We start from the raw sequence: 23,471 nt of genomic DNA on the forward strand, positions 1-23,471 counted from the left end.
ACAGCCACCATTGGAAATAAATTACGAAAACAAATCACGTGAGATACGTCAAACCTTAATATAAAGAAAAATCATAAAACAGTGTAGCTGGACTGATGAAGTACCCTAGGACTAGAAAAACTGTAAAGCAACTAAACTATAAATGCTTTTGTAAATCTATCAAGAAAGATTAAAACACACAGTAAAGACAGCATTACGATTCCATCTAGACTAAAGCAGCCCAATTTGTAAGAGTTACAATTATTTCACCTATTAAAACATTCTACTGGAGCTTATGAAGATTTCACAATCCTTGTATAATCTGCCTCATTCAGTAAAAAAATAACCAATGCACAGTCAGCATATCACAATTGCAGGAATTTTAAGCGATTCACGGCAGCCATATTGAACAGTGAAGTGCAGAAGAAGAAGAAGAAGAATGCTTATGCAAAACATGAAACTAAAGTAACCTGACATTCTGTTTGTGAGAGGACTATAAATAAATCATGCATACCCAATGTTATACAAGTTATATATTGCAGATATATATATAGTATATAACATTCTCTGTAATCAAATTAAGAATCCACAGACTAAAATTCTCCAAAACAAGAGACACGTCAATAAAACTTCAACACCATCACAAGGAAAGCTCAGTTGTACAGTACCACTGAAATCATGAGTTTTCCTAGAAAAGCCAAGATATTCCCGACTTGATATTATACCTTTAAAAGTCTGATATAAACTTTCTAAAAATGTCTCAAAATAAATTGCCAAAAAAAGAATACAGTAAGATTTCTTCTTATGGAAAGATCTGGGTAAGGAATGGATATAAAAACTAGCAAAAATAATTATTAAAAGAATCTCCTCAGTCGTAACTGACGACCATTTAAACTTGTGTAAATTTTACCAAAAATGAAGCTAAAAAAATATATAAGAACTTTTGCACAGTGTGTGGATGATTCTAAAACGTCAAGAAACTCAGTTCCACCTGAACAATGACAATATGACAAAGAAACTATACACAAATAAATAAGCCACAATAAATATATTAAAATGACAATATCAACCTACTGCAACTCAAAGAGTGACTAAATAATATACACTGACCTCAAATCAAGTGCTTTAGACCAAAATATCTCTGGGGAATGACACAATCGAAAAAGCGACAGAAATTTGTCATAATCCCTTATTGCAGGGGCCTCTTCCACCTTCCCAAAACAGCTAAATTAACAGAAAGCAAAATTATGTATTTACCAAAACCAACACCCCATCACCACCACATGCCACCAACCCTGGTCGACGATACTCACATAGGTCTATCAAAAAATAGATTGCTTTTTATAAAAAAAAAAAATAACTGTAATTAGTCATTAACAATACCAACAGTACTATAAAGGCTAATGTAGCACCCAAATAAAATGTAAAAATATCTGGCATATAAATGATAAAATACAGAAAAGAAGCGTTTTTAGTCTAGATGAACAATGAAATTAAAACCTGTTGCCTTAAGAGAGATTTAAACTACACAGGAATGCTTAAAATTCAGCTTCGTCTTTACCTCGGGCTGGTCTGCTGCGTAGGCTGAGAAGAGGTCTGGTCTTGCTGCTTCGCCTGCTGTGCAGCTCTGTACTGTAGCAATGAGGCCTCTCTGAAGGCAGCCGCGTCTTGTCCTTTGATGTAAACAATGCTGCAATGAGAGGAATAATGTAAGCTTTTGCCGTGACAGGTTCTAAACCCATTTAACAATATATGGATACATTATACTAAAGTACATTATTATTCTTATTATTAAAGAACTCTATTATTCTTATTATTGTTATTACTATTCAGAAGGTGACCCTTTTCATATGGAACGAGCCTACAAAATGGGCCACTGACTTGAAACTCAAGCTTCCAAAGAGTATCTCTATATATTCACCAATTAATGTAAATATTACATTAAAGAATATGATTATTATTATTACAATTTAGAATATGAACCCTATTCATACATTACAAGCCCAGCACAGGGGCCACTGGCTTGAAATTCAAGAAGCTTCCAAAGAATATTATGGTGTTCATTTGGAAGAAGTAGCAGAGGGTAATAGGAAAAACGAAAGATCAGTTGTCAGAACGGGTAAAATCAACGAATTAATAAACAAATAAACAAAAATGTAAGTAGATCAACATATACAGGATTTTCCTACAGCGTCTGAAGCATATTTAGGACCTGTAAAAATAAGTTACATCAGGGATCTTAGAGTAAACTGAAAATTGCCCCAAACAAATATCTGCAATGAACTGCAATGCCTATAGGAATATGTACACTAAGGAATATGAAGAATCACTACACATAGCCTATGTATATATACTATACATGCACATACAAACAATATACAATATTTTCACACACTTTAACCATCACTTTATTCGCCACAGAAATTTGCAACCTGATAAAAAAAAAAAGCCTGAATGATGAAACCTACAGAAAATCATATGTAAAATGTTGAAACAATGGTACACATCCCAGGAGCAAAAACATCAGGAAGTGAGAGAAGAGGAGACTGCAGGTTTTTCTGTCAAGGAAGAGGCATTTCTCACTGAGGAAACCTCTCAAGTAAGAGAGGTAATTTTCAAGCAGGGAAAAAGCAAAGGGCGGTACTGCTGTTACCACAAAGGTACATTGTGCCTTGCGTAGGACTTTCTGGTATATAATGGTAGATATAGCATTGTAGGTGCTTCTAAAAGCCGTTTTAGCTTGGGAAAAGGTTATCTGAGCTTTTTCTTCCTCATCACGCACAAGCTTTGGAATTTTCTTGCTGCTTCTGTTTTTCCAAATTCAGGAATGTATCCTTCACTCTTAAGAGGTGGGTCTAATGGTATACACTGTTTGTAAAAACATAGGCTACATACTATAAATAAGCCTACAACTTCAAATAAAGCAATGAGAGAGATACAGGTCTGAGTCAAGTGAGAGAGAGAGAGAGAGAGAGAGAGAGAGAGAATTATAATAGCAATGCTTGCATACAGGTTTTGTGTCCAGAGTGTGTGCATGTGTGTGAGAGAGAGAGAGAGAGAGAGAGAGAGAGAGAGAGAGAGAGAGAGAGAGAGAGAGAGAGATGAGAGAGATTATAATAGCAGGTTTTGTGTCCAGAGTGTGTGTGTGTGTGTGTGTGTGTGTGTGTGTGTGTGTGTGTGTGTGTGTGAGAGAGAGAGAGAGAGAGAGAGAGAGAGAGAGAGAGAGAGAGAGAGAGAGAGAGAGAGAGAATCCTTACAAGTGACAATCTCCCCACCCAAAAACCCAAAAGTCCTTGAATATGCTTAGACTTCACAGTAGGCATCCTGATGCACATAAATGGGCATGTTAACTAACCCCTTCCCCTTCCCCCTCCTCTTTTTCCACCTCCTATCTGACCACCTCCTAACCACCCCCTCACCCAAAACCCAATGTTGAATAAGAAAATGTTACCAGAGTAACACACTGTAACCAAAAAAAGAAGCATTTGTTATCATTTTTTCCTCTCTCTAAGTTATGTAAAGGGGCCTGTACCATGTAGGCTACTGTACTTCTGACTATAAAGAGTGCCTGTATTACAGTTACATAAAGGATTACAGTTACATAAATATAAGAACAAAAACAGTACACGTACTAAGGTGTACATGCAGCAGAATATCTGTAACCGTTACAAAAGCACAATTATAAGTACACACACAATTATACAGAATTGCAGTTACATAAACAACTATAAGTGTAAAACAGAACAAGTCTTTATGTATTTATTAAGCAGAATATTTGTAGCTATTACATGGGCGAAATTATGATTACACAATAAATTATAACCACAAAACAGTACATGTACCTATGTACTGTATCTGGTAGAATTTCCTAAGAGGCTACAGAGGTACTGTAACGCAAAGAAAAACTCTAAAACTCACCAAAATACAAAACTAAAATATAAATACAAATATGAACAGTTTCTCAGGCACATTACAGGCAAAGGAATTCCCTTGGGGATTAAATATCTAATTACGTAGCCTTCTAAGGTAAGCTAGGTAAGTCCCCAGACAGGCGCCATATTTGGCAGAAAATCTCCTGAGAAGCACAGAACAGGTACAGAAATTCTTACAGTAAATGCCTTTAACATACCTTTCCTTATCTAGAGTAACCCCATACCCCCCTAAAACACACACACACACACACACATACACACACACACACTGGGATATGTATCATAACAGCTTCAATGATTTATGTATTAGCAAAAAAAATTTCTTTTGGGGTACAAAGGAAAACTTACAAAGCCGTCTAGTCGGTTCTGGCAAAGAGAGTGTGGGAGAAGTGTGGGAGTGGGATTGGGGGTTGTGGGGGGTGGGAGGGAAGCAGGCAATGGAGATCGGTCATAAAATTCATAAGGTTTTAGATCTGACAAGAGTAACTAACAGTTATAAAGGAAATCTCTGGATATACAAAACATATCAAAACCTACGCCTAACAGACTAAAAAAACAAATTATCACAACGAAATATCTTACAAACAACCCTGTCTCCCCAAAAGCGACAAAAAATGTAAATAAAATGTAAATAAAGTTAATATCTAACTTTAAAAGGTGTAATTAAAATCACTGAATGACTTTAAGTTCATAATCCTCTAGGCCTAACTTAACAAGTTTTCTCTAATATTTTTTTATGTGGATACTTAGTCAGCCAAAGATCTGCAGTATTTAGTGTTAAATATATAAATAAATAAAAAATATATGTATTATATATATACAAACATTAATAATATAAAATCGACTCGATTAACTGATATCATAAAAGGCAATTTATTTAAAAAGAAACTTATAAAAATAAAAAAAGAAATGCTAAGTATACCTTTCAAGTAACAGGAACTAGAGATGACGAGTGACAGTCGTAAGATACGTGTTAAATCAGGACCCACCGGGGGGGGGGGGGGGGGGAGCTGGCTTAAAAGCAAGCTCATGCCAAAAAAGAGGGGTGGCGGTCGTTTGACTATTTAAACTCTTGAACTACTTGTTTTAATAATGAGTCATTCATACATCGCAAGCTGTTTTGAGGGGAAGAGGCCCTTGTTAAAATTTTGAATTGTTCGTATTGGCTGTTTTAAATTTACAATCATTTGGGGGACCAGTAAATAAATAGAGCGCATTTCATCGTCCACGTAATGACTGGAAAAGAGTGGGTGATCGACCAGAGGGAAATTGTCAAATTGCCCAATTTGCCCAGCAACTGCTCCTCTGGGTAACACCAAAATATTAGCGAAGACTGGAGGACTGCCCATTGCCATTCCGTCAATTTGCGAATATATATAAATTTATATATATATATATATATATATATATATATATATATATATATATATATATATATATATATATATATATATATATATATATATAATTTGAACAGAATCATATAGACCTAGTGGCACTGTGGAACCATTCGAGTCACAACGAGGCTTGAGAGCCGTTGAATGAACTCATCAATAGGCCTATTGGCATCTCAAACTTCATTGTAACCAATACTCCTCAAACCTAATTTCTAACGACTATTAGAAGTCTAATTTTTTTTTTTGAGGTAATACCCACACACTAAATCTTCCTTTTTAATGGGTTTGTGGATGGGTAAGTGAAAGGGGGGGTTGGGAATAAGGTATAGGAACCTAGGAAACCCCCATTCATATCCCCTTTCTGGGTAGGGCGGTGGTAGGGTATTAAATACCCGATATATATCCAAACCTTTGTCAAAGTCCAGGGTAAACTTCTGCTAAGGAAAGTTGATGAATATAATCGTTTATTTACTAATATAATCTGTCGACCACACAATATAGAAATGGGTGTATATAATACTTTGATCCCAGGGGGGGCTAGTACTAAAAACACGGCGTCCTAAGGAGCTCCCGTCATGTTTTTAGTACTAGCACCTCGGAGTACAGAGGTGGATACACACCCAGTTAAAATACGGGTGGTAATTCATTTCAGCTTAGTCATGTAACTCAAAAACATAAAAAAATAAATAAAAATATTTGAGGCTTAAGACTCAAGGTACAAGACTTAGTCTCAATGATGCTTAAGAAACAAAACCTATATTAGTTATACAATACTTTACTACTTAATAATAATACAGAAATATGTACAAAATATATTACTGTACTTCTAACTGAATTTTCAAAAGACATATTAAATAAGTTTATATTCTTTTGGTTTAACGCGTCTTGTTTGTATAAAAGAGGGAGTTTTAAATTCTTTAGAACTGAGCCCCTGGCTAAGGATTTAGGCCTAACGAAATGGTTCACTGAATTTTAATAGTTGAAAAAGGGATATATTAAACCTTTATAACTGAACTAACGCTACTGCATGTAAATATTGTATATAAGTGCATTCAAATTCAAGTTTTTTTTGCGCATTATAAAACAAATTTAGATACATTTTCAAATTAGACCTATGATTCCTAAAAAAAACCAAATCTTCATATATTTTCAAATTTATAGGTCTATAATCCATGATAAAACTGTCGAATTTGAGGTTCTTAGCCCAGATTAGAACGTACATAGATATATCTTCGAATCAATAGGCCTATAACAATCTCGAACTGAACAGCTCGCGAGTGTATATAGAGACCTATTATTACCTCAAACAACTTTGAATTATAAAAATTATAGCAATTATCCGGCTATATCAAATAATCTCTGAAAAATAATTACAGAATATTATCACATAAGAAGAAGAAGAAGAAGAAGAAGAAGAAGAAGAAGAAGAAGAAGAAGAAGAAGAAGAAGAAGAAGAAGAAGAAGAGGGAGAGCTGTAATAACTCGATGAAGCCTTATATGTGATCGTTACCACAGAGGAATGTCTAGTACCGATTTTACAACCCGGGGGAATATGTAATATGAATAAATCCTCATTGATATTTTGACACTATAAAACAAAGCAAAGATAATTTGTGAAATTATATATATAAGTAAACAAACTTTAAATAAAACAAAGCTAAAAATAAGCTTTTAACATAGCAAAACCTTTTAAAGTATTACAAGTGTCCGAGAAACAAAAGAGCAACGTGATATCTGTTCAATAAGCAATTTATCACTTAGTTATACTTATAGAAGACTAAACAAACACTGAAATATGAATTTTATCGTTCAATCTGCATGAAAAAACACGTTGATAATTCCCAATTTATTTATATATTGCAACTCTCAGACGTATAGGCCTAGCTCTCCTACCGGGAAGTTTCTGTGCAAATTAAAGTCGTTAAACTTAAGCCTACAGACGCGTAGGATGTACCTCTGTACCATCTGACATCCTAAAGGACTTTCCTGAAGTTCAGGAAATAGTTATCCTTACATCCTACGAAGGAAAAAACAATCCTTCAGCTTTATGGAAAATTAAAATGTAAAAAAAAAATCCTTTCAAATGGAATTAAGGTTTACAGGTAAACCACAGCGTTTCCGGTGCTTTTTGGTACTGCACCGTACCTGGCCTGACCCCAGGTACAAGCAGGTGCACTGAAGGAAGCCAATTAAGAATCCTTCCGTTTGATTTTCATGTGGAGAGGAGGGAAAACTTACTGATGCAGAAAAAAACAGGAAAAATTATGCGAGATAAAAAAGGGAATTAGGCCTAAGGGTCATCGTGTGCTATGGAAGGCACGCATAGACCTACAGACCTACAAGGGGTGAGAGAGAGAGAGAGAGAGAGAGAGAGAGAGAGAGAGAGAGAGAGAGAGAGAGAGAGAGAGAGAGACTTAGACCTACAAGGCGAGAGAGAGAGAGTGAGCTATAGACCTACAGTACAAGGCGAGAGAGAGGGAGAGAGAGCAATAGACCTACAGAGAGAGAGAGAGAGAGAGAGAGAGAGAGAGAGAGAGAGAGAGAGAGAGAGAGAGAGAGAGAGAAGACCTACAAGGCGAGAGACAGAGAGAGCTATAGACCTACAGGGCGAGAGAGAGAGAGAGAGAGAGAGAGAGAGAGAGAGAGAGAGAGAGAGAGAGAGAGAGAGAGAGAGAGAGAGAGAGAGAGAGAGAGAGGAAACATTCCGACCTAGCGTAACCTGCTGAAGCGGAAGTGTGTGTATAAGAAGTGTAACCTACATTACAGTACTAAGTTAATTTAAAAGGCTGAAGAACCCTCTCTCTCTCTCTCTCTCTCTCTCTCTCTCTCTCTCTCTCTCTCTCTCTCCACCACCACCAGCATCACGCGTTGAATTTCACCGGAAATAAGTGCATTAAAATTTTTATAAGAAATATTTACATTTTTTCATTTTTTCCAGATAATACTGATAAATCTAACTGATCTTCAGGAATTCATCTAAATCCTGAAGTCTTGTTTATTATTTAAATTTGTCACGTGTGTGTGTATGGAATCTCACTAGGCCTATTTGGGTGTAGGTCTTGCAACCTCATTCTTTGTCCAAATATATATATATATATATATATATATATATATATATATATATATATATATATATATATATATATATATAAGTATAGCAAAATTAAAATTACTTTTCTCTCTACAAAACAGATTAAAAATGGCTTTAAAATAATAATAATAATAATAATAATAATAATAATAATAATAATAATAATAATAATAATAATAATAAAATTCCCGCAAACAACATCTCTTACATAATCAGTACCTAATTACCATAAAGACGATGACGTCATCGCTGACGTCACTCGCCAGTGATGACGTACGGCAATCATCCTCATGACGTCACCGACATCGAACTAAAGGGGATGAGACCTTCCATACAATTCTCCGTCTACTACGCATTAACTGTGTTTATGTACGACTAAATACATCTTCTGTAGGATACTGTAGAAATAAAACATATTCGAGGACTCTTCAGAAAGACAGAGAAATGCATCAGCAGATTCCTGTAGAAGATATATCTACAGAGAGACTGTTGGCCTGGGGACTACAAATACATTTGTACGATACTGTAGAAATACTGCAGATTTAAGGGCCCCTTCAGATAAGACCTCTACGACGAGAAATGCATCAACAAATTCCTGTAGAAGAAATTTACATAAAGACTGTAGGTCTGGGGAGCTAAAGACAACTCTGTACAGCACTGTAGAAGTACTTTAAATGAACAACAGAGGCAAGGGCCCTTCAGAAAAGCCTCTAGACAAGAAATACATCAGGAACTTCCTGTACAACAAATTTACATACAAACTGTAGGTCTGGGGAGCTAAAGAAAACTCTGTACAGTACTGTAGAAGTACTTTAAATGAACAACAGAGGCAAGGGCCCTTCAGAAAGAGCCTCTCAGACAAGGAAATGCCAAATTCCTGTAGAAGCAATCTACATCAACACTGTAGATCTGGAGAGCTAAAAGCACCTCTGTATGATACTGCAGAAGTACTGCAGATGAACAGCAGAGGCAAGGGCCCTTCAGAAAAGCCTCTAAGATAAGGAAATGAATCAGTAACTTCCTGAAGAAGCAATTTACACCAGCACTGTAGGTCTGGGAGACTGAAAAGCTTCAGTACAATGCTGCAGAAGCACTTTACACAAACAGCAGATTTAAGGGTCCTTCAAAGAAAGCCCCTAGACAAACAACAGAGGCCAGGCCACTCCAAACAAACCCCTAGACAATGAAACACTTCCTCGAGGCTCACCTTTGCCAGAACTTGCAGGGGATGTGATGTGAGTGTTCCCTTCAACTAGACAAATTGCCAACTGAACTTCCTAGACAAATGAGCAACGCTCGCGCCCCCCTGAGTCCGGAGAGGGCTTTTGTGGGGCTTCGTGACGCAGAAGAAGAACAAGAAGAAGAGGAAGAAGGAGGAGGAGGACTGAATCTTCTTCTGCTACTTCCACACCAACCCACGAGAGGTCATTTCTTAGGCTTAGGCCGAGGGGGCAATGAGCTCTACTGACGGTGTTTCTGAAGGAGCCAAGTCCGTCAGGATAACTTTTCAATGGTCTGTACATGCATACAGAGAGAGAGAGAGAGAGAGAGAGAGAGAGAGAGAGAGAGAGAGAGAGAGAGAGAGAGAGAGAGAGAGAGCAATCATTCATTTTCAAGCGATCAATCTGAGCTGGAACCTCATTAGTATCTAATGGTGAATGTTTAACTTTGTTCATATCTTCTGCTGAGAGAGAGAGAGAGAGAGAGAGAGAGAGAGAGAGTTTCCTGTCACCAACGATACGAGAAGAAGCCCTACGCTCTCTTCTTCTTCTTCTTCCAAAAAAAGACTTGGGGAAAAATGGTTACGCCAGCAAAACACACACACACCAGACTGCAAAATAAGGAGAATGGAAGACCCTTACTATACCCTCGTGGTACTTTTACATAATACCTGCTTACACTCACACCAAATCTTACATTTACACCAAATACACACTTACACAAGAAGGTGTAGTGTGTAATTCGTTGAAATTCAACAAGTTTTGGAGCGAGGAAAGATACACCAACGTAGGCCTATGGCAAAGTATTTATACTCTTTTAGACATAAATATTCTGCCATAGGTCTAGCAGATTTAAACTGACAATGCAGACAAAGCAATATAACAATATATAACATTTGCCATCCGCAAAAGAAAACGAGGAAAGTGATATAGAAAACGATAGAGAGAGAGAGAGAGAGAGAGAGAGAGAGAGAGAGAGAGAGAGAGAGAGAGAGAGAGAGAGAGAGAGAGAATATATCATTCTCCTTTCAGAATGAACGGAACAGTCACTATACAACCAAGACAAAAATATCTGTTGTCACTGAGAGAGAGAGAGAGAGAGAGAGAGAGAGAGAGAGAGAGAGAGAGAGAGAGAGAGAGAGAGAGAGAATAAAAAATGTTTGTTAAGACCTCACCATTATACCATATAAAACAAACAAAAGTGTCTACGCATTATTTGTATGAGAGAGACAGAGAGGTTGTGTATGAGAGAGAGAGAGAGAGAGAGAGAGAGAGAGAGAGAGAGAGAGAGAGAGAGAGAGAGAGAGAGACCTAGCACCATCTTCAAAAGTGCCAACCGACATATCATTATGTACAGCACATAATTCCCCAAAACGACCTTGTGCATACCCCATCAGATAACACCTACCCCCACTTAAATACCCACCTACCACCCCACAAACCACTACTCTAAAATGTATGGTTTCCCTCACACCTCCTCCACCTCCTCCCCTCTGGTGAGAGGAGGAGAGTGGGGACACCTCCACCTATTATGAATCTAGGTGTCACTAGATCTTAAAGGGATTAAAATGACATTCTGTGAACCACTTATTACATAGTTTCTGATCGTGGGCGACTCAGTAGAACCGTAGAACTGTTTGCCCTGATTACCTACAAAACTGTAGAACTGCTTCTCCTGTTTTAGCTACAAAACTGTAGAACTGGTTCCCCAATTTAGCTCCTTCCCCCGATTACTTGTTAAATTGTATAACTGCTTCGTGTGATTACCTACAAAACTGTAGAACTGTTGGCCATGATTACCTACAAAACTGTAGAACTGTTTTCCCTGATTACCTACAAAACTGTAGAACTGTTTTCCCTGATTACCTACAAAACTGTAGAACTGCTTCCACTTATTACCTACAAAACTGTATAACTGCTTCCACTTATTACCTACAAAACTGTAGAACTGTTTCCACTTATTACCTACAAAACTGTAGAACTGCTTCCACTTATTACCTACAAAACTGTAGAACTGTTTCCACTTATTACCTACAAAACTGTAGAACTGTTTCTACACCTGAAAACTTACCTACTTATTACCTACAAAACTGTAGAACTGCTTCCACTTATTACCTACAAAATTGTAGAATCGTTTCCACTTATTACCACTGAAACTTACCATTTCCACAAAAAAACTGTAGAACTGTTTCCACTTATTACCTAAAAACTGTAGAACTGCTTCCACTGATTACCTACAAAACTGTAGAACTGCTTCCACTGATTACCTACAAAACTGTAGAACTGCTTCCACTGATTACCTACAAAACTGTAGAACTGCTTCCACTGATTACCTACAAAACTGTAGAACTGCTTCCACTGATTACCTACAAAACTGTAGAACTGCTTCCACTGATTACCTAAAAAACTGTAGAACTGCTTCCACTGATTACCTAAAAACTGTAGAACTGCTTCCACTGATTACCTAAAAACTGTAGAACTGCTTCCACTGATTACCTAAAAAACTGTAGAACTGCTTCCACTGATTACCTAAAAACTGTAGAACTGCTTCCACTGATTGCCTAAAAACTGTAGAACTGCTTCCACTGATTACCTAAAAACTGTAGAACTGCTTCCACTGATTACCTAAAAACTGTAGAACTGCTTCCACTTATTACCTAAAAAACTGTAGAACTGCTTCCACTGATTACCTAAAAAACTGTAGAACTGCTTCCACTGATGTAGAACTGCTTCCACTTATTACCTAAAAACTGTAGAACTGCTTCCACTGATTACCTAAAAACTGTAGAACTGCTTCCACTGATTACCTAAAAACTGTAGAACTGCTTCCACTGATTACCTAAAAACTGTAGAACTGCTTCCACTGATTACCTAAAAACTGTAGAACTGCTTCCACTGATTACCTAAAAAACTGTAGAACTGCTTCCACTGATTACCTAAAAACTGTAGAACTGCTTCCACTGATTACCTAAAAAACTGTAAACTGCTTCCACTGTAGAACTGCTTCCACTGATTACCTAAAAACTGTAGAACTGCTTCCACTGATTACCTAAAAACTGTAGAACTGCTTCCACTGATTACCTAAAAAACTGTAGAACTGCTTCCACTTATTACCTAAAAAACTGTTAGAACTGCTTCCACTTATTACCTAAAAAACTGTAGAACTGCTTCCACTGATTACCTAAAAACTGTAGAACTGCTTCCACTGATTACCTAAAAACTGTAGAACTGCTTCCACTGATTACCTAAAAAACTGTAGAACTGCTTCCACTTATTACCTAAAAAACTGTAGAACTGCTTCCACTTATTACCTAAAAAACTGTAGAACTGCTTCCACTTATTACCTAAAAAACTGTAGAACTGCTTCCACTTATTACCTAAAAAACTGTAGAACTGCTTCCACTTATTACCTAAAAAACTGTAGAACTGCTTCCACTTATTACCTAAAAAAACTGTAGAACTGCTTCCACAAATTGCCTAAAAACTGTAGAACTGCTTCCACTGATTACCTAAAAAACTGTAGAACTGCTTCCACTGATTACCTAAAAAAGAACTGCTTCCACTTATTACCTAAAAACTGTAGAACTGCTTCCACTGATTACCTAAAAACTGTAGAACTGCTTCCACTGATTACCTAAAAAACTGTAGAACTGCTTCCACTTATTGCCTAAAAAAACTGAGAACTGCTTCCACTGATTACCTAAAAACTGTAGAACTGCTTCCACTGATTACCTAAAAAACTGTAGAACTGCTTCCACTGATTACCTAAAAAAACTGTAGAACTGCTTCCACTTATTACCTAAAAACTGTAGAACTGCTTCCACTTATTACCTAAAAAACTGTAGAACTGCTTCCACTTATTACCTAAAAACTGTAGAACTGCTTCCACTTATTACCTAAAAAACTGTAGAACTGCTTCCACTTATTACCTAAAAACTGTAGAACTGCTTCCACTGATTACCTAAAAAAAAAACTGTAGAACTGCTTCCACTGATTACCTAAAAAACTGTAGAACTGCTTCCACTTATTACCTAAAAACTGTAGAACTGCTTCCACTGATTACCTAAAAACTGTAGAACTGCTTCCACTGATTACCTAAAAAACTGTAGAACTGCTTCCACTGATTACCTAAAAACTAAACTGCTTCCACTTATTACCTAAAAACTGTAGAACTGTTTCCACTTATTACCTAAAAAACTGTAGAACTGAATTACCTAAAAAACTTCTGCACTGATTACCTAAAAAACTGTAGAACTGTTTCCACTGATTACCTAAAAAACTGTAGAACTGCTTCCCACTGATTACCTAAAAAACTGTAGAACTGCTTCCACTGATTACCTAAAAAACTGTAGAACTGCTTCCACTTATTACCTAAAAAACTGTACTGCTTCCACTTATTACCTAAAAAACTGTAGAACTGCTTCCACTGATTACCTAAAAACTGTAGAACTGCTTCCACTGTGTAGAACTGCTTCCACTTATTACCTAAAACTGTAGAACTGCTTCCACTGATTACCTAAAAAACTGTAGAACTGCTTCCACTGATTACCTACAAAACTTTAGAACTGCTTCCACTGATTACCTACAAAACTGTAGAACTGTTTCCACTGATTACCTAAAAAACTGTAGAACTGGTTCCACTTATCTACAAAACTGTAATCTGTTGCCCAAATCCCCTACAAAACTGTAGAACTGTTTCGTAAAATTCACGAAGCTTCCTACGCATGGGTAGGGATAACTGAGGGAGAGAGAGAGGGAGGGAGAAGAGGGAGTTGGAGGGAGAAGAAGGGAGGGAAAGAAAGGAAAAGGGAGAAAGGGGGAGGGGGGTAAAAGAACCCCTTAAGACTGTACAAATGAGTGATCATTGGTACGAAAACGTTACGAAAGAGAGAGAGAGAGAGAGAGAGAGAGAGAGAGAGAGAGAGAGAGAAAGAGAGATGCTCAAAAAAAAAAAGTAAGAACACAGCAAGAATTATTCTCGTCTTTCTGAGTACTTCTAAGCCAGTCTACCTTAGCAAACTTATTATTATTATTATTATTATTATTATTATTATTATTATTATTATTATTATATCTTCTTTTAGCTGCTAATTCTCTACTCTTTAGTCTTCCCTTCCATATCTAGCCTGAATTTAAGGGTTGACAAGAGGTGGTAGATACATGTGGTGAGAATTGAACAGACAATATATTAGAGAATTTAGGCCAAAGGCCAATCGCTGGGACTTATGAGGTCATTCAGCGCTGAAAGGGAAACTGGCAGAAAGGTTTGAATCAACTGTTAGGAGAGGGTGGAGCGAAAGATGGAAGAAAGAGAATATGAACGGAGGTACAGTAAAAGGAATGAAAGAGGAAAGGGACCCTGCAATGAACCTTTGGTAATGCCTACAGTACACCCCTTGAGGTGCACTGACGGCACTAAACCCCCACTTCCTGAGACTTCCTTGTTTGAGAGAGAGAGAGAGAGAGAGAGAGAGAGAGAGAGAGAGAGAGAGAGAGAGTCTGTAGGTCTCTTCTGAGGTAACGCCTGTCTCACTCGGGCTTCTTGTTTTTTTTTTTTTTTTTTTTTGCTTGTGAGACAGAATTGACAGACACCCAGACATATAGACAATTACTGAGGAGGAAGCTGCATGTTCCTGTTTCTCTCTCTCTCTCTCTCTGTTTGTCTGCATGTTCCTCTCTCTCTCTCTGTTCTCTCTCTCTCTCTCTCTCTCTCTCTCTCTCTCTCTCTCTCTCTCTCTCCAAACACCTCTTATAAACTGTTTATATATTTTCATAAAAAAATCCAAATATCTTAAGAAAAAAAAAAAAGAATTATCCTAAGAAAACATTTACACATTTTACGAAAAAAAAACATCGATTTATCTTAAGAAAAAAATTTACATATTTTACGAAAACAAACGAACTTCTTCAAAAAACACGTAAGCATCTTACGAAAAACATTTTAATATTTAACTCAAAAACAACAGAATATCTTACGAAAAAAAAACTAAACACCCACAAAAAAAAAACCCACAAGAAGTCAAATCTCCCACAAAAAAGTGAATGCTAAACAAGACACGTTTTCCGTCGCAAACTTGGGTCTAAAACTGTTCAACCGGAGGAGATCACGTGTCCGCGCGCAAACGTGAACAGACACACGCGTCAGAGAGAGAGAGAGAGAGAGAGAGAGAGAGAGAGAGAGAGAGAGAGAGAGAGAGAGAGAGAGAGAGAGAGTCTTTTGCCCTTGTATGGAAAGCAGACTTCCTAGATGCTTGCTTGCAAGAAGAGGAAAAAAAGTAAAAAGAAAAAAAAATAAGGTTTCGTCTGTACTGCTGTTCCTTAATTTATCATAAATCATTTATTTGTTAAAATATATATATATATATATATATATATATATATATATAAACAAAAATAAAATATTAATAAAAAATATAAATGAATAATAATGGCTTAAAATTTTTGCTTTGCTTATATATAAATTAAAATAAAATATTAATATTTAAAATACAAATTAACAATAATACTTCCCTGCCTTTACTTTGTTCATATACAAATTAAAATAAAATATGAAACTATTTTAAAAAAATAAATTAATATTAATACTTTCTTATCATAGCTTTGTATGAATATAAATAAAATTTACCATTTTTTAAGCAAGGAGAAACCAGGAAAGATAATTGAATGTCTATCTTATTTATTTCTCAACCTCTTCGCCCGATTTCAAATCGAGCTGGCCCTTACCCAGCACAGGCTCTTGCCCCCCCAAAAAGATACGCGTACAATATCACTCACACACCCACGAACTATACTGGGTATTCAGGTCTCACTGTGACCTACAACCAAATAATCCTTTTAGCTCATAATATATAGACAATTTCACAGAATATTTAACCGTAATTAAAGACCTACATGAAGATCCCAGCAGTTACCTGAAGTTCCCAGAAGACCTCAGCAGTTACCTGAAGTCCTCAGAAGACCCTAGGACCTACCTGAAGACCCCCTGCAGTTACCTGAAGCCCCCAGAAGACCCCAGCAGTTACCTGAAGTCCCCAGGACCTACCTGAAGACCCCAGCAGTTATTTGAAGTCCCCCGAAGGCCCCAGGACCTATCTATAGACCCCAGAAGTTACCTGAAGTCCCCAGAAGATCCCAGCAGTTACCAGAAGTCCCCAGAAGATCCCTAGGACCATACCTGGACCTATCCCAGCAGTTACCTGAAGTTCCCAGAAAGAACCCAGCAGTTACCATAAGTCCCCAGGACCTACCTGAAGACCCCAGCAGTTACCTGAAAGTCCCCAGGACCTAGAACTCCCAGCAGTTACCTGAAGTTCCCAGAAGACCCCAGGACCTACCTGAAGACCCCAGTAGTTACCTGAAGTCCCCAGAAGATCCCAGCAGTTACCTGAAGTCCCCAGAAGATCCTAGCAGTTACCATAAGTCCCCAGGACCTACCTGAAGACCCCAGCAGTTACCTGAAGTTCCCAGAAGAACCCAGCAATTACCAGAAGTCCCCAGGACCTACATGAAGACCCCAGCAGTTACGAAAAGTTCCCAGTACCTACCTGAAGTCCCCAGAAAAACCAAGCAAGTCCTCCCCAGGACATACCTGGCCTGAGAAGTTGGTGATGTCCCCAGGACCTGGACCCGCAGTTGTTGACCTACCTGAAGACCCCAGCAGTTACTTGAAGTCCCCAGGACCTACCTGAAGCCCCCAGCAGTTACTTGAAGTCCGCAGGACCTACCTGACGTCGGTGCTGACGAGCTGAGTCCTCCTGAGGATTGCCCTGGCCTGAGAATTGGTGATGTTCCTCATGGACTCGTTGTTGACGCTGAGGATGAAGTCTCCGGCGTGGAGCCTCCCGTCCTTGTGGACTGCGCCGTTCCTCACGAGGGAGGAGACCACGACGCCGTTGACGCCCTGGTCGACCACTTCGATGTTGACGCCTGCGGGAGGAGGAGGAGGAGGAGGTGTCCTCGTGATTATAGATATGAACATAAAAATATAAATATAGGTATATATGTATATATAAAATATATAAATATATATATAAATATAGTTAAAATAGCTGGATGAATAAAGTATATATATTTTTTTAATTTTGAAGCTTTCTAACATTATATGTGTATGAAATTATTATAGAATTAATATGAGATAACAAAATAATAATAAAATGTGGGTATTAAAATATTAAATATTTCAACACCTCAAACCTTTTCATAACATAACTGCATGATTATGATGTATATATAAAGCATCATTTGGGCTCTCTCTCTCTCTCTCTCTCTCTCTCTCTCTCTCTCTCTCTCTCTCAAGAGTTAAGGACAAATGTTATTTCCTCGTAAAGAGCATATACTCTCTCTCTCTCTCTCTCTCTCTCTCTCTCTCTCTCTCTCTCATGATTATTATTAGACAATTGTCATCTTCTCAAGGGTATATATTCTCTCTCTCTCTCTCTCTCTCTCTCTCTCTCTCTCTCTCTCTCTCTCTCTCTCTCTCTCTCCCAAGAATTAAGGACAATTGTCATCTCCTCAAGGGTATATATATTCTCTCTCTCTCTCTCTCATACACAAATTATGGACAAATGTCATTTCCTCGTAAAGAGAATACTCTCTCTCTCTCTCTCTCTCTCTCTCTCTCTCTCTCTCTCTCTCTCTCCAGCTGGTCGCCTCCCTTCTTGATCTTGATGGCCCTCTCGAGGTCCTTGGGAAAAGAGGGCACCTGGGCAGTCCACCTGCCCAACTGGGGCGAGGAATGGGGCGTGGCCTGATCTTCGTCACCTGACCCACCGCTGGTACCTGTTAAAAGAGACCTGGTTTAACCTGGGTCATGTAGGATAAAGCCAGTTTACACTGGCTGTTAGGTGGTAGGGAAGTGTATGGGATTATGTTTGGTTTAGGTTTGGTCGGGATAGAATAAAACCAGTTGGTGAGATTGGAGTTAAGTGGGTTGTGATAATGATTAAAAGGGATACTATAAGTAAACATATGATTACTTTGGAAAATGGGGATGCATTTTTTGAAGGCAAAATAATAATAATAATAATAATAATAATAATAATAATAATAATAATAATAATAATAATAATAATAATAATAATAATAATAATAATAATAATTATATCAAAATTGATATAGATGTGATTTCTTGGTTTTCCATTCTCTCTCTCTCTCTCTCTCTCTCTCTCTCTCAAATTAAAAACCACTGTAGTGTCATCTAATATCAAAAGCAACAAATAATAATAATAATAATAATAATAATAATAATAATAATAATAATAATAATAATAAAAATATCTTAATTCTGATATAAATGTTCTGTCTCTCTCTCTCTCTCTCATGAGAGAGAGAGATAGAGATAGAGAGAGAGAGAGAGGGCCTTTCTTTCTATTCCTGCCATCACCAAGGGGAGAGCAGCTAAGAAGAAAAAATCGTTAAAAATAAAATGAACGAAAGAATATGAGATACAGGACCCTAATAAATAATAAGATAATGAGGTAGGGAAGAAGAATTATATTAAAAATATAGAAAAAACAGAAATAATATAATTTATTCAATTTATTAAGAAAGTTATTTAAAAAAATTAAATAATGGTGGATATAATTCTACGGAAAAGTTAAGGACTATCATTTAAGAGTGATAAACAGAGAAAGTATTATACTTATGAATATAAGTATTATATACTTGTAAATATTTTCACGCCTATGGAATCAATAATAATGAAAATTGATTTATTTAAAGTAGAAATAATTTTATAAATGATAAGGCGACAAAACAATGTTAAATATGAGAGAATTTCACAGTAATGCATATGATGTTAATAATAATAATAATAATAATAATAATAATAATAATAATAATAATAATAACAAATCACAAAACCAAAATTTTTTTCATAAATATATTAATAACTATATATCCATCCAAACAAAAATGCAAAATTATAAAACACTCAAAAAAAAAAAAAACAAAGCAATAGTAACACACAAAAAAACTGCAAAAATAAGAAAATTAGAATTTTATACTCGACAAAACTCCTCCCGACTCCTGCTTTGAAATTCTTATTTTTGACCCGAGGTCTCCCTCTGGGGGAATAACGCTCCCTGGGTTGGGGCACAAGACGTGAAGGAGGAGAAGGAGGAGGAGGAGGAGGAGGAGGACTTTCGCTATAAATAGCGTGAAAAGTTGTGTTCAAGACAGCGTGAATTCAGTGGGTTGGCATGAAGGAGAAGAGACGTCTCTCTAGCAATATATATGTATACGGTTGATACCGATGTATTTGACAGGCAGGGTTTCACTGTATATATATATATATATATATATATATATATATATATATATATATATATATATATATATATATATATATATATATATATATATATATATATATATATATAAATATATATAAAATATATATATAAATATATATTTATATAAATATATATATATATATATATATATATATGCATATATATACCAGGAGATATATATCGATAGGTATATATAGTTTTAATAACCAATCATAACTAATTTACACAGTGTTCTTGATAATGTATAAGAGAGAGAGAGACCAGGAGAGTGGTCGATAGGTAGATATAGTTTTAGAGAAATTTAGTGTTCTTGATAATGTACAAGAGAGAGAGAGAGAGAGAGAGAGAGAGAGAGTAGCAATTCGTTGAATTAATTTCAGAACTAACTATAAATACTCAGTAAAGAAATCTCTGACATGCATACGAGAGAGAGAGAGAGAGAGAGAGAGAGAGAGAGAGAGAGAGAGAGAGAGAGAGAGAGAATTCCTACAAAGTCCAACAGCTCACCTGAGGACGCGTGGTGTAGAGCAGGGGCGTGGTGGGTCTGCGCCCCCGGGAGCGAGGTCGTGGAAGGGGAGGGAGCCATGTTGTTTGCTGACACGCCTCCAATCAGTCTCTCCGTAGCCACTGGCACCATCAACACCGAAGCCTTTTTTGGGGGGAGGACACAAAAATATATATATATATAAAATATATATATTTTTATATATATATATAAATAAAAAACCTTTTTGGGAGGAAAACAAAAAAAAAAAAAAAAAAAAATATATATATATATATATATATATATATATATATATATATATATATATATATATATATATTCACACATACATTACTCAAAATATAATCAAAAGTAAGAGAACATTTGCAAATAAGACGAACAAAATAAAAAATAAAAAACCAATTGATTTCAAGTCCAAACTCCCATATACTTTCATATAACAAGAAATCATTAAACAATTTAAAAATAAGAAAAAATATATAAGGACAGTATATCATATCAAAATTATAATCATAAGATATATACAAATGCCATCAAGAATTTCTAAACTCGAGCACGTATACAACTAAAGTTGAACTCAAAAATAAAATACAGGGGGGAACTGTGCACGGAAAATACAATAGAGAGCATTATATATAAATAATAAAATGCTAATGGGAGCATAATGAATCTACATTAATAATAAAAATAACTTTATATATATTTATAATTATATACATATATATAAATAAATAAATATATATACAGTATATATATATACACACACATATATATATATATATATATATATATATATATATATATATATATATATATATATATATATATATATATATATATATATATATTTAAAAATGCAGTACTAGTTAAAATACTGTCTACCTTTTTCACAGTATTCTCAAATTTTAAAAAATAAAAAATAGCCATGGATGTCTAACTAAATCAAATCTATAAATTTTTATTCAATTAATCTAAAGCATTAAAAGGAGGAGAGAGAGAGAGAGAGAGAGAGAGAGAGAGAGAGAGAGAGAGAGAGAGAGAGAGAGAGAGAGAGAGAGAGAGAGAGAGAGGTTTATTCCTGGGAATAAAATACACTACAAACTTACCAAGGATTTGGTAATTCATGCTCCTTGTTACTATGGTTTATTACAAAAAAACAAAAGAAAAAACACATGTGAAATAAATATAAATAAAACAATTATGAAATCATTCAAAATTATAGTCATAAGTAAATTAAAAGCAATATCATGTTATGAAATAAATTTTTAAAACATATAAATATAAATATATATATGTATATATTTATACATATATATAATATATAATATATATATGTATATATATACATATAAATATATATAATATATATATATATATATATATATATAAATATATATATATATTTATACATATATATATATATATATATATATATATATATATATATATATATACACATACATATACATAAAATATTAACAGGACAAAATACAAATTATAGTAAAAATACAAATTATGTAAACATACTTAAAAATTGACTAAACCATACAAAATTAAATACAGTTTCATATTCTACAGCAAAAATAAAACCAAGGCTATCACATACACACAAACAAACACATACACAAACACACTATCTACTCAATAACTAATGAAAAAAAACTAACAGTAAGGTTAATTTTTAATTAAAAACTACAATTTATTGTTACAAATTCCTGCTATACATCCAGTCACTATCTAAACGACAACAAAGTCGTTCTGTTTAAATTAAAACAACGTCAAAACAGAGAGAAACAACACAATTTGCAAAATAAGAACTGAAGCTTTATGGAATAAAACAACTAACCAGAATTTCATTTATAATTTTCATAGACATTACAAAAACAAAAAAATTTTCTTGGCTTTACAAAAACAACAAAAATAATAATGTTCGAGGAACAGTAATTGTCATTTTTATTGCTGAGAATAATAATAACAACAATAATAATAATAATAATAATAATAATAATAATAATAATAATAACAACAATGCCTACAAAATATAAAAATTAAAATAAGCGACTAATTATATAAATAATAATAATAATAATAATAATAATAATAATTATAATAATAATAATAATAAAATATAAAATAATTAAAATAATAATGACTAGTTATTTCCAACAAAATATAAAAAAAAAAAAAAAATTATATATATTTATAAAAATCTTTATGAACTTGATAAAAAATATAAAAAAATATATATATATATATATTATCATTCGTGCACCAATACTCATTGAAAGAAAAATATATATATAATCTTTCCTCAATGCTAAAATTATCAATTTTAATGCCAAAATTATAAATCTTAATGAACATCAATCAAATTCAACCTTAAACCTAAAATTTGAAAGACAATTTAAGATCTAAGAGCATAAGATATATAATAAAACAGTGCAATTTGGGAATCTTATATCTACGAGAAAAGTCATGGATTCAAACTTAAAATAGATTGATAAAATTGTCGTATCATTTCCTTAAGGTTAGAAGAGTATACAAGCTGGGGAGATAAAATACTGGAGATATCGATTCCAGTGGTTAAAATCGTTAAAAATATTGCCTAGGACACAATTTTGTATATATAATAAAATACAGCAAAGGCTAACGTGCGTGTCAATGCACTGTCGAACACAACGCAGTCCAGAACAGGGGAATACAGTCTCAAATGCATCACACCGTAAGGTTCAAATTGCCTTATATCTAAGAGATTGAAAAAAAAGGGGGCGTGGCCTGAAGAAGACTCGTCAGCCAAGGAATAATAGTCGCTAATGCAGGGTACCATAAGTTCCACAATGGCTTACGTCTAAGAGGATTTCCTAACCTCGAGAAGGGTAGAATCAAATGCATAGTTGTGTTAATTCGTCAGATATTCATAGAATTCGACCTTAAGTTCTATTTATAATATTTTTATTTGGTTTAATATGCGGAAGTGGGGTGGGGGAGGAGGTAGTAGGTTTACATATGCTCTGACAAGGACAGAAATGAATGAAAATAGTCTTTATCGATATAT

At 35.2% G+C, this 23,471-nt stretch overlaps 1 protein-coding gene across 1 annotated transcript in view; it reads right to left on the minus strand.

Moving 5' to 3' along the window:
• The window catches only part of LOC136852679 (multiple PDZ domain protein-like), a 1,083,224-nt gene that overhangs the window by 231,028 nt on the left and 828,725 nt on the right, over positions 1-23,471 (minus strand). The window contains 4 exon segments of the mRNA XM_067127591.1: positions 1,541-1,669; positions 17,344-17,545; positions 18,257-18,397; positions 20,419-20,560. Coding sequence (XP_066983692.1) covers positions 1,541-1,669; positions 17,344-17,545; positions 18,257-18,397; positions 20,419-20,560 — 614 coding nt within the window.

The sequence above is a fragment of the Macrobrachium rosenbergii genome, chromosome 26, assembly GCF_040412425.1.
Source record: "Macrobrachium rosenbergii isolate ZJJX-2024 chromosome 26, ASM4041242v1, whole genome shotgun sequence".
Taxonomy (NCBI): Eukaryota; Metazoa; Arthropoda; class Malacostraca; order Decapoda; family Palaemonidae; genus Macrobrachium; species Macrobrachium rosenbergii.